The following is a 12949-nucleotide window of genomic DNA, read 5'->3' as shown; positions in this document are numbered from 1 at the left end:
AAGGTCAGTAACAGCTTCCTCCACCCAAAACAAAGCTGCAGGCTGACCCGCTTGCTTCCAGAAGGACTCTGGCGGTAGCCCCTCGTCCTAGCGCTGTGCTTTGTGGGCAACACACGATTCTGGCTTCCAGCAAGTACAGGTGAGACTTTGTAAAAACCATGTGTACCTTTTTAGCCAAAAACACTGTGCACTTCTCACAGGCAAGGGCCAGCAGCAATTTTAAACATTCGAGAGAGCATCACCCCTGGGTGGAGACACCTCCACCATCACCACTGTGACTATCCTCCCCTCCCCTGTCCCTGCCTCTGAGAGCAAGGACTGTGCTGTGTCCCTTACAGAGGTCACCTCACTGGAGGGGGGGCCCCTACCCCCACTCTACACACCAGGGCCCAGGGAGCTTGGCTGGGGAAGCCACACCACTCACCAGTGGCAGAGTCGGACGCAACACCAGAAATGTGCCCACTCCCGCCCCCCGCCCCCGTGCCGGTTACCTGCGAGGCCTGCTGAGCAGGATCACAAGCCGGAGGTAAGGGGAGCGCACTGACACACTGGGCACGTCCAGCACACGCTCCGCTTCCTGATAGTTCAAAAGTCTGTGTCAGGAGAGACTTCCTTATTAACCAGCGCCCGGGTCCCCCCTCGCCTCACGACAGAGGTGTGAGCCCAGGACTGTCCTTCGTAACACTCGCCCCCTTGGGATTCTGATTCGGGACATCATGGGTTATGTCCCCTGTGTCAGTGACTTACAAACTTACTTCACGGGCGGGACTCACAGGCGATCGCCCGTTTCACAGCACCGCCCTGCACATGCATGTATACATACTGACACACGCGCAAACTGGAACACGGAAACGAGGGTCTCAAAAAAGGAATACTTACCTTGGGCATGGGTGAACAGCGCTGGTGGTTTCTATTCTATTCTGTTCCATTTCCTTTTTAAGGTAAAGGGGCTGTGGCCCACTACGTCTGGTTAAGGACCCTGGAAGGACTCCTGACAGGGACTGAAAGCCCTCCCACTGGGGGCGTTCCTCACGCCTTCTGATTTAACCCTTACACCCCTGCGGGCAGGACCCAGTGCCTTAGCTCCACTGGCTGAGAAAAGTGACGGTCAGGGAGGCCGAGTGACTCCCCCTCGGTCACAGATGTGGGTGTGGGTCAGAGCCCAAAGCCCGCCTCGCTGTCCAGACACCGTGTGCTCCCAGGACCCCCTTCGCCAGGCTCGCCCGTGCTGTGAAAAGGGGGTTGGCTCCGGAAATGGCCTGGACGCACGCCCTTGATGAGGTCCCCACATTTCCTTGACTCCCATGCATCTTTGACGGGAAGTCTCACCACCCAGGTTCTGATGGGAGGGAGGAGGTGCTGGGAAGAGACTGTATTAAGTGTGCGCACACCTTCCAATCATTAGCTGGGTCCTTGGCTGAGGGACAGTTTTCAAGAGTCACACAGGCACTTGGCCAAATCATCCTGGAGTCTGACCACAAGGAGAATGGACCTGGATACAGGGCCATCTGGGGGGAGGGAGGAGGGGGCTTCTTTTAAATTTCCTTACTTTTGCACTGCATGGGTATCTGCGATGAAAACGGATAAGCCCTGGATCAAAGGGGAGGGCCCAACCAGACTTGCAACACACCTGCGTCCACCCACCTGGGTCACAGGTAAGGGATCCAAGCCCCTCGCTGACGCAGGGCTCAGCCCAGGTCCACACAGGCCCGCTCTCCTGACCCAGCCAGACCGTCGCCTGAGCAGTCTCAGCTGGGCACGGGTATCTGTACAGCCCCTTTGCATCGTGAAGCTCACTCACGCCACCTGGGGGAGAGCCCCGCGTCCGCCCCGAGAAAGGAGGGCACAGCATTCGCTCCGCCACTGCACAGCAAGTGTCCGGGACAGGCCACTCCGCAGAGAAGACGACGATGGGTGGCCGCCGAGGGCCCGGGGCGGGGAACGTGAGCAACAGTAACCAACAGGAGGTCTTCCTACCATGTCTGCCTGTCTTGGTGCTTCTGGCTTCATTGCAAACATAATTTACAGGCTCAAAAGACAAATGCTGTCCAAACTCAAAACACTGGAACCCGTTTTCACAAAAGATGCCATCTTACTACACAAGCAATACAGGCCACCCGTTTCCAGGAAGATGCTTAGTCATTCCATGTCCTCGTGTAAATATGGAAGGCTTCTCCTCGGTGTGTGCTGCCCACTCTGCTGGGAGTTTCCTCCTGGCCTCTCCACAGGCCAAGTCATCCCCATCAAGCTCAGAACACCTCCTCCAGGAAGCCCTCCTTTACCCTGACCTGGCCCTCTCCAGGCGGGTTTGTGTCAGCCTTGCTTACCTCCCTCGCGGCCCTACTGCCCACCTACTCGTCGCCTGCACAACCCAGAGCACCCTGACGGCAGGACCGGCTCTCACGCGTGTGCAATCCCGATGCTCGGCGGGCAGAGGACGACTCCTCCAGCCGGTGTCAGCGAGCTTTGGAGGCACCTGTAGCACATTCGCCTTTCAGAGTGTCTCAGACGGAAGGACGGCCCGTGCCAGCGTGGGGAAAGACTGAAATCAAGCTTTCCCACCCCTGGGAACACGGGATACCCTCCTGTTCCATGAGGTCAATGGGGTCACACTCCCTTCCCCCCCATTCCTGCTCCTCTCCTGCAGTAACTCTCAGACACTTAATTACTGCCGCACAGAGCACAGCACAGGCATATCACACGGGCCCACTCTCCGGGGACAAAGTCTACTGCCACCACATTCCTTCCAACAATGTACAAGAAACCAAGAGACCTGCCAAGGACGGCATGGCAGAAATTCACAACCACAGTGGGGGGAACTCACAAGAGCGTGGGTTATGGGGAAACACGTGGGCTTGAGTTCTGCCTCTGTTCCTTCCCAGCAGTGTGACCAGGGGCAGCTTACCCTATGACGACGCTACAATAGGAGGTCCCTAGTGGTGGAAATAATCTCCGCCTCCGGGAGGTGGCATGACAACTAAGTAAGGTCCCATGAGGGCCGCTCCCCCAGCACACACGCCAGCTTCTTTAAACGCCAGCTGACCGAGAAAAATGAAGCACATGAAATTGGGGCTGAAGATGTAGGGGCATGTCCCTGATGTGCCCCTGCTGACGAGGAGCCCCAGGGGTGGGGCCGGCAGGCTGAGCACCACGTCCGGGGGCAAGAACGCAGCTGGGCAGGGGACGTGGGTGTGGAAGAAGCAGGCAGGCCTAGACCTCTTATCCAGCTTCCTCAGCCCCATCGGTCCACAGTCTGCGTTTTAAAAATCTCTAAATCCAGAGCAGCAAGTACACTGTTCCAAGAACAGCTCTATCTTGAGGCTAAATGGGGGAGCAGTCTGGTTCCTGGACTTAACAGCTACCCTCCGAGGCTGCCCCTGAGGACCCACCCTGTTCGCGTGTTGGCCTCCCTCCCTCCCGACTTCATATGAATTCCTGGCAAAGTCACAGCAATGATTTGTGCCACCTCGGCTGTCCCTGCCTAACGAGACTAGAAGCAGCAGCAGCCTGGCAGCAGTGCCGTAAGGAAACAGGAACATGCACTCAGTAGGACCAGGTGACATCCAACAGCTGCTGCAGTCAGCCAGCCACACCAGCACCGGGCCTAGTTCTTTATCTAGAGCGTTCCATTTTAACTTCCCAGTAACTCCGGCAGATCTGTATCCAACACTTACACATGTGTGCATACGTGTACTGTATTTATAGTTGTGTATAATGTATGTACATGTGTGTATTAGACTTACTGGGGGGATCACTCTATAAACTATATAAATGTCTAACCACTGTGCTATATATTTGATGCTAATATTGAATGTCAACTATAACTGAAAAAAGTCATTAAAAAAACACACGAGGCCCTGGCTGGGTGGTTCAGTTGGTGGGAGCATCATCCTACGTACCAAAAGGCTGCAGGTTCAATCCCTGGTGAGGGCACACACCTAGGTTGCAGGTTGGATCCCAGGTCAGGGCACATATGAGAGGCAACCTATTGATGTCTATGTCTGTCTGTCTGTCTGTCTCTTTCCCCTTTCCTCTCTCTCTGTAAATCAATAAACGTATCCTTGAGTGAGGAGTTTTAAAAAAATACATGTGTGTACATTGGTGTGTATGTCTGTGAGTACGTGTATATATGTGTGTGTATGTGTGCATATAATGGATACTTTTTAATATACATTTCATACAGAAGGCTACCAAGTCTCAGGAAACACTTGCCTGATGTCACGCAGCCTGTGCATGTGCTGTGCTGGGGACAGGGTTTGAAGCCAGGGCTCTGACCCCAGCGGGCGTGTCCTTACCTGCCCAGACAGCCTGAAGGACCCCGGCTTCCCCCTGAGTGACAAGTGCTACAGCGTCAGTGACGCTGATGCCAGAAAACAGTGGCACGGACACCGGGGTCAAAGCCACGGTCTGCGTCGCCTCCAGCACAGAAGGGAGCGCCGTGGGGACGGCCCCGCGCTGGCCCCGCTGCGCCCCTGAAACCTGTCCCCGAGCACTCTCAGGGGTCAGCCTCTTCAGTTAGATGAGATTTGCGAAGGAAACATTCACTCGCTGGGTTCCGTGACCTCCCAACCAAAGCATTAAACACACGTACCGTCATGAGCATTAGCAGCACCCTGAATAAACACACCCCTTTTTTAAAACAAACAAAAGTGCTTCACAGAAGCCTCTGGGCCCCCCACAAACAACATGATGGCTAGGTAACGCCCTTAGCCTGCTCTCACTATGAACCAAACGCCACACTCAACACCGTCACGCTCACCACCCCTATCACTGCGGACTCTTCAGCCTCTCCCTGGAGAGACCCTCGCGCGCCCTCTGTTCTGCAGACCTTTCTCCTGCAGACCCTCGCCCGCGCTGAAACGCGGCAGAGAACAAACGTCTTCCACCTGATCTTCCTGCTGTCCCGCGGGAGACCCTGTCCCAGGAACCCTGGGGTGACAGCTCCGGGAAGGGGCGGAGCCCGTGTCGTGGGAGGCCCCTCCCTGGTTTCGGGGGGGACGCTGGCACGCCGGACTGACACGCAGCGGGGACACCGCCAAAGGCATGAAGGTGAGCAAGCCATGAGCACGCAGGGGACGCGGGGCTCCTACTTACCAGCTCTGTGTGCACTTTAAGGTGGGCCTGCAGCTTATATTTATCTGGAGTCGAGTAGTCACAGCCGGCAGTGGGGCACGTCAGCAAGATGTTGCTGTGTTTCTGAGTGACATGGCGTTTAAGGCAGTTTTTGGTGATGGAAGAGTAATGACACTGGGAGCAATAATACAGGTGTTCCCGGGTGTGGGTGCGCACATGCATGTCAAAGTGCACTTGGTACCAAAAAAGTTTGCCTAAAAAAATATGTTCACGTGAGAACAAGGAAGTTTCTTTTAGACTGAACTTGATTTTCTTTTTCTTTTTTGGGTTCCTGCGACTGCCACTGCTGTCCTCCACGCCTGCTGCCCGTGCGGGCCGCCCTCACCCTCACTGCCTCGCTCCTGCCTGCGAGGGACCTCTCCACGGGGGGCGGCCGCCACCCTTCAGGGCGCTGCCCTTTCTGCCTGCCGGCAGGACTGGGGAGCAGGCCATGCCGCTCCCTGAGGACCAGCTGGGGGACCCGATGCTATCGCGCACACGCGCGGGCTCTGGTGAGAGCGGGGCCACCGGGTGCGGGGCTGGGCCTCCGGCGCTCTGCGCTGCCCGCTCTCCAGGTTCGCAGAGGCCATGCCCGCGCTGTGCCTGGAAGGTTCTAGCCAGGGCCTCCCGCCCAGGGCTGCAGCCACTTCCCTAACCTCGCTCTGCTCACCCAGGCCTCAGCCACACCTTCAAGGTCGACGTCACCCAGGTCACGGGCCAGAAGAAAGGCCTTCCTGACGGAAGCTGCGGCAGAGGCCGGGCACCAACCCTCTGCGTGCCACCCGACTGAGCCGCACGGCTCGCTGGCCCGTCACCCCGGCTGCCTCTGCCGAGACCCCACGGGGCGGCCACCCACCGCTCCCTACACACGGAGGACAGCTCGTGGGGAAGCCGCTCGCTGCAGGCAGGAGCTCAAACCAAGCACGAGGTGCGGTGGGCGGGACAGAGGCCCCCCAGCGGCGCCCGGCGCCTCTTACCACAGTATTCACACTCCAGGTCTCCGTACACCTTCCGGAGGCGCTCGCACAGCCCGGGGTCCATGCGCCTCTTCTGCAGGCTGTCCAGGACGCGCATGAACGCGTTCATGTTAGCCCGCTGCTCGGGCGCGGGGCTGCCCACGGCGGGCTGGCCCAGGGCCGCGGCCGCGGCTGCGTTTGGCCTGAGGCTGGGGTCCGGCCCCTCGGGCGGGAGGGCAGCAGCCTTCTGCCCTTCCCCCGGGGGGCTCTCAGAGGCCAGCGCCTCCTGGTTGGCCGGGGGGCTTCCGATCTTGGGCAGTAGCAGTGGGACTTCTTCGCCCTGAGTCCGGGGGGAGCCTCCAGGCTGGGTGTCCTGGGTCTTCTCAGGAGCGGCAGCGGGAGCCAAGGCAGTGAAGGTGTCATTTCTCAACAACTCGTCCGCGACGACCCCGTGGGCGTGCAGGTCCGAGGGGACCACGGCGGGGGCCCCCAGCTCGCAGGGCGGCAGGGCAGAGCCCCCGGCCTCGGCGGTGTCGGTTAAGTGCACGGCCGGGGCCGGCCCCTGCAGCAGGGACTCCGGGGCCTCCCGTCCCGCCTCGGGCTCCGGGTCCCCGGGGCCGGCCGCCTCCTTGGACACACCGTCCCCCGGAAAGACAAAGTCCTGCTCGGCCAGCTGCAGCTGGCTGCCCAGGGCCTCCTGCTGGATGTCGCCGCCGGGCTCCAGGAGGCAGAAGCTCTGGTTGATGGAGCTGGTGAAGACCGCGGCCTCCTGGGGGGCCCCGTGCGCCTCCCGGATGTGGGCGCGCAGGCGGATGGAGCTGACGAACTTCCGCAGGCACACGGCGCAGACGTACACGAAGGGGTGCTTCCGCACGTGCAGCTCCAGCGCCTGGTACTTGGTGGCCCCGTGGCCGCAGAGCTCGCAGGCGAAGGGCCACTTGTCGCCGTGGACCAGCATGTGGCGGTCGCGGTCCAGCTCGTTCTTGAACTTGCGCTCGCAGACGTGGCAGTCGTAGAGCAGCTGCCGCTTGCCCTCCCGGGTCAGCAGGCGGAGCCCGTCCAGGGCCTCCTGGACCTGACGGTCCTGCGGGTCGTGCGCGAGCCGGACGTGCTTGATGAGGTTCTTGACGTCGGAGTACTTCTTCCGGCAGAAGCGGCAGTGCTGCTTGATCTTCTGGTGCACCCGCTCCACGTGCACCTTGAGGTGGCCCTTGCTCAGGCAGGTGAAGGGGCAGCCGTCGCAGGAGAAGCGCTCGCCCGTGTGCTTGCGCATGTGCACGTTGAGGTTGGCCTTGATGGCGCTGGCGTAGCTGCAGTGCGCGCAGCGGTACGGCTTCTCGTTGGTGTGCGTGCGCAGGTGCGCCTGCAGCGAGTGCTTGAACTTGAAGACCTTGTTGCAGTACTCGCAGGTGAAGATCTTGAGCTGCGTGGGCCCCAGCCTGGAAACAGACGACAGCACCGTTAGCCGCGGAGACCCTGCACATCCCAATGACCTCTAACCCCGCCTCATGACCCGAACAGCAAAGGCTCACGGGTGAGCTAAGGGGGGGCCGAGGACAGAGGGGTGCGTGCGTGCATGCATCCAGTGAGAGCACCTGGTGAGGAAGGCCCACCCAAGGACGGGAGCGTGGGGCCTGGGTCCTCAGGAGCTCCCGGGCTGCGGGGAGAGGGGACAGGTCGGCACGCGGCTGTGCCGCCGCCATGTGTACGCGGTGACAGGAGTGCGCACAGGGTAAAAAGAGAAAGCCGCCCCCGACCTGGATGAAGGTGGCTGGGAAACGTGCAGAAGCAGAGATGCCTGAGTTCAGGCACAGAGCACGGAGGAGGGAGGCTGGAGGAGGGAGAGGACTGTGTCGTTCACAACGTACGCAAGAACCAGCTGTGTGCCAAAGCCGACCTGCGTGGATCCTGGGTATTTCAACAGGGCACCCTTAATGGAACGCACGCAGTCTGCTCCGTGAGACTCCGTACCATCTGCTTGGGCTTGCTCAATAGCTCCCATAAGCAGACCAGCCATCGGGGTAACAGCCTTCCTCTCCACTGCCAGTTTCCATGGGAGGGCCACCCATTAGCAAAAGACCCCTGGCCTTCCTCCAGGTGCTCACTTCTCTCCAGGAAAAGTGGACCGAGGTGTCTGATCAGGAGTGTGGAACGGGCCCGAGCCTTGAGAACAGAGCTTCCTCCCTCTCCCTTTCTGCTGAGGTGTGTCTGCCCATGGACCACGTGGCACTGAGCTCTCAGTGAGGGGGCAGCCGCGGGCCTGGCCAGCGCAGGGGGCGGGGCGGGGCTCAGGCTGTCTCGCTCTGCAGCACAGGCACAAGGGCCCAGTGCCGGCTTGTGCCACATCATTTCCTCCCAGGAACGGAGAACCCCATCTTCCTCCTCCTCGGTCAGGGCTGGTTTTGAACTCGGAAGGTTCTCTGAGTTCAGCTGTCAGTTATTAACCTCATTTGTCACTTACCGATAAATGGACTGTCACTTATGGACACATGCCAACGTGCTTCAGGCACTGTTAGACCCCGTGTACGTGGCGGAAGAAAAGTACAGGGTCCCTCAGGAGCCCTTTCTTTCAATAGGGTCATGCGCGTGCGGAATGAGACGGGAATAACGGGAGCGAACGGTTACTGAGGGCTCAGCATACGCCACCCCTGCGCTAAGTGTCTAACCCCAGCCCTGTTATTATACGCACTTCACAGACATGAAGACTGAGTCGGTGCCCACGGTCACACACAGTCAGTGGGCGGTGAGGCCAGGCTTTGAACCTGCGCAGAACACCCCTCCTCCTCCGCGGAACTGTCTGAAAACAGCGCGCAGACCAGCCCCCTGCCCAGGGGGACCCTGCACACGGAGAGGCCCCATGTAGGGCGTCTATTGCTATTGGGACAGCCATGCCTCGTTTCTAAAACCAACAAGTGACAGTCACCAAAGCACTTCAAAATGCTCGGGGACAGGACTGGCCATGAGCCAAAGGGCAGGTGAGGCCTCCTCTCCCATGACTGCTCCCTCTGGACATGTGTCCAGGTTCCCCGGGGAAGCCCTCAAGACACTGCAGCCACACAGCGCGGCTAACCAGACACCGCTGAGCACCGCCCGCCGGAACGGCCAAGTCTGTAGTTACGGGACTGTCCGTCCACACAGCCATGTCTGATCTGCACAGGCTGCTTTGTCCTTCAATCAAAAATATGTAAATGGATCGCAGTCCATAAACTCCAGCGGGTAATTAAAGTATTCAAATGTGGGAGTTACGGGAGGCCTGCACGCTAAACCCAAGGCTAACTTAAGGAAAGTCATTTGGACCTTCTCCAGTGACAAAGAGATCCAGAAGGCGACGCATTTTATTGGTGCAAAGAACCCCAAAGGAAGAGAACTGGGATTTGTAATATTAATTAAACAAACACGTCATGGCACTTCCCTCTCTAATGCAAGATCTGAGTGGTCTTAGGAGAATCTTCTGCTGTAATTTTTGGTGTGTTATCGGGCAAATGCCTGGTCAAGTCCTCAGCGCCTTGCTTCCCGCGAAGGTGAGTGAGTCTGATGACGACGCTGAGCAGCCTCCGTCCGACTCTCGAGTGTCAGCCACCGCCTGTGACTGAACGGACGCCCAGGGCGGCCGGGTCTGCCCGGCTCCTCCTGCCCGACGGCCCCCGCCCACCCGCTGCGGGGGAAGCAATCGGGCACCCTGTTCAAAAGGCCAGGCCTCTAGAGCCAAGCTAAGGGCTCCAAAATTCAAATGAAGGTGCTCACCAGCTGTTTCTCACAAGAGCTAAGAGCAGGAAACTGTGTGAGGCTCCCAACACAAGAAACAATTTTGCACATCTTTTCATCCATTCATTATTTCAGAAAAGTATTCCAGGCACTGGGGATACAACGGGGACAAAAAGCAAACGTAATCCATGCTCTCATGGAACGAACCTTCTAGAGGAGCCATGGGCCAGCCCTCCAGCCATAAAACTGGGCAGGGGAAGACCGTGCGCTCCCTTCTGTGATGGGAGAAGGCAGGACCCGGAAGAGTCCGGGTCAAGGTGGACCGAGCTCCCTAAGGGGCAGGGCCGCTGGCCCAGACGACTGCACAGCTGAGCGGAGTTGAAGGGTGATGGGGCGGGGCTGGGGGTCGGAGGGGCATCCAGGGAGAGGAGGGGGCACCTGCAAGGAGAGATGAAGGAAGTAAAAGGGGCCCAGACGGCTGGAGCCAGAGAACCAGCGGGCGCACCAGAGGGGCCCGGGCAGGCGGGAGAGGGTCAGGTCTGGAAGGCCCTAGGCCCAGCTCTCCCCACAGCAAGGGGGGGCCTTAGAGGGCCCAGTCAGGTGGGCATTTTACAGACCCCCTTGGCGGCCACGCCCAGAGCTGAGAAGGGTATAGCGTGTCCCCACTGTGTCACAGCACGTTGCCCCAAAACAGAGCTTGTGAGGAATCTGAGCAACTAAGGGAAGAAAGTACGATGTGCCTAATGCTAAAAGCAAGGCACAAAGTCGCTCCTAAAACATAAACTCAATTTTATACAACACGTGGGCTGTGAAAAGGCTGACAGAGAATACACTAGACGTATTCACAGTGGTTATCTTAGGGGCGTGAAATTACAAATGGTTTTACTAATACTTTTCCGGCCTTCGGAAAGCATCTATATAATAAATCTGAACCGTATCTGCATGAGAACCTGATATGACCTACCTGACGTATTGTTATCACCTAAAAGTCTGTATCTGTATTTTACGAAGCAAATCGTCATAGAAAAAAGTCCCTTTCATAATGAATACTATAAAATATTAATAGAATGTGTAACATTAGAAATACAGCCTCGATCTGTTAATTAAATACTGAGTATATCTGCCTATAACTGGACTGGCACTCGGTGGAAGCCCTTGCCAACGGACCTTGAAATACGATGAAGATAATTAGCCAAGGTCTACAAATCAACCTGAGCTGAGACCCGAATGATCTTCAAATTTAATCCCATTACAGGTTTGCCAAAGAAATGAGTATTTTTACAGCTTCATCAATAAATGCAGCTGCTCACATTTGCAAGAAGGGCGGACTGAAGCTGCAAACTAATGAAGCGTCCCCGCGTGACCTCATGTTCCAGTGTAATGGGAGCAGCGGGGTGCCGGGCACATCCCACCTGGTCTATCACTGCTTCTCCCCACCGCACCGGACAAGCCTGCAGCTGGTGTCACAGGGGCAGGGAGGCGACAGCCCGTGTCAGGCCACATCAGCGTGAAGGCTCCTCCCTGGCAGCAGCCGTGTCTGCCCTGTCCCCGTCCCGAGCCCAGCCCCCACACAGTAGGGGTTTAACCTGCTGAGCTAATCTCCAGCAGAAGGGTCTAGAGCCAACCCAGGTCAGTGTGGCACTAAAGCTTATTCTCTCCTTGAGAACACCTCGTCCCCCCTCTTCCAGAAGCAGCGGGAGCCCACTGGCATCCAGCGTTCTCGGTTTTTCCCTCAGCTGGAAAAATGGCTGCAGGGCTCAGATGGGTGTGCAGCGCAGCTCAGGCTGGGACGGGGCCTGGGGGGCGTGCGTGGGGGAGACACACTCATTCGCCGGGGGCGGCAGACTGGCCGTGGAGGGGGGCTGATACTCCGGTTAACTCAGGACCCCCGTGTCCTTGACAAAGCGGAGTCCCGACCACCCGGCAGGCTGTCCCGTCACCCTCAGTGGTGGGCACTGGGCCAGCCTCTGGCCGCAGCCATGCAGGGCACGCGCTTTACCTGCTCGACCTCATGGGCTGCTCGTACGGGGTCTGCTGGATCGCATACTCCTGGTAGCCTCTCCGCGGCGCCAGCTCGGCCGAGGTGGCCTCGGGGTTTGTGGCTCCTGCTTCGGGGGGCCCGGCCTCCACAGGAACGATCTTGGTAGCCCCTGGGACGGAGGCACAGTGCACAGCGTATGAAAGAGGCGCCGCAAGGGGCCCTGACCGCAGCCAGGGCAGTGAGCAGAGCCTGGGAAGGGCGTTTCTCCACTGGATGGCACAGCGCGCGGTACCCGTTTACCTTCAGGTCACACGTTTAATGTGTGCGCACGTGCTGGCGGAAGTGGGTGCGTTTTCTAAAAACCTATCCAAGTGTCCTGAGGTCTGTTTTCATTTGATCTATTTACTAAAAACACACATATTTATCTGCAAGGCGTTACGTGACATCGCGCGTGTTGAACTTTACGTGAGTGTAAACTGGCATCCACGGCAGGGAGTGGTGGCCCTGACTAACGTGGCTCAGTGGGTTGGACACGGGCCCACAGACCAAAAGCAGTGGGAGCAGCTGGTCCGGGTGAACAGGCAGGTGGGCTGCTGGGGTCCAGCCCACGCGTGGCATTCCGGTCCTGTCTCGGGGCCTCTGCCTCCACACGCGAAAGGAAGGGCCGAGAGTGAAAGCACTCCAAGGTGGCCCTCGCTTGTGCAGCCCTGTGATGTGAAATGACCAAAGCCTTTCACAGCCGTGGACACTTCATACAAACGCGCATGCGTGTGCACACACACTCAGGGACGTAGCAAGTGCGTTAAAGGAAAGGCTCTGCTCTACCTCTCATTTCTGAAATAGCAAAGGAAATTAATTCTACTTTTCACTCCCACCGAACAGAAATATCAAAATACTACCATTAATCATTAAGAAGTTATTGTAGCAAGTTCCCCTAGAGATGGCTGAGAACAGGAGCCTCTCTGCTGTGATCTTCATTCCCCAGAACGGAATAATACTGCTCTGAATACAGCGGGGCAGGTGACGTGACTTCCCAGAAAGTGCTTCTAGTCCCAAATTTTATGTGGCTTTTTCTCCACTTATCAACTTACTCAGTGCTGAAGTATTAAGAGGCATTTATTCAGCATTTTCATTTTAAATAATGAGTTACTATTAGCACTGACAAAAAATACTTAAAAAAGCAGTAGGTGTTTTC

At 57.7% G+C, this 12949-nt stretch overlaps 1 protein-coding gene across 1 annotated transcript in view; it reads right to left on the bottom strand.

Moving 5' to 3' along the window:
• Positions 1-12949, bottom strand: part of ZFAT (zinc finger and AT-hook domain containing) — an 86536-nt gene that overhangs the window by 61103 nt on the left and 12484 nt on the right. The window contains exons 4-6 of the mRNA XM_090283332.1: positions 11773-11923; positions 6090-7507; positions 5095-5327 (exon numbers count right to left, since the gene is read on the bottom strand). Of these exons, the coding sequence (XP_090139458.1) occupies positions 5095-5327; positions 6090-7507; positions 11773-11923 (1802 nt within the window). The remainder of the gene's footprint in view (positions 1-5094; positions 5328-6089; positions 7508-11772; positions 11924-12949) is intronic.

The sequence above is a fragment of the Furipterus horrens genome, unplaced genomic scaffold (genome assembly GCF_987537825.1).
Source record: "Furipterus horrens unplaced genomic scaffold, mFurHor1.1.pri manual_scaffold_7, whole genome shotgun sequence".
NCBI lineage: Eukaryota > Metazoa > Chordata > Mammalia > Chiroptera > Furipteridae > Furipterus > Furipterus horrens.
Note: the sequence above shows the minus strand (reverse complement) of the source record. Positions and strands in the feature narration are given on the sequence as shown.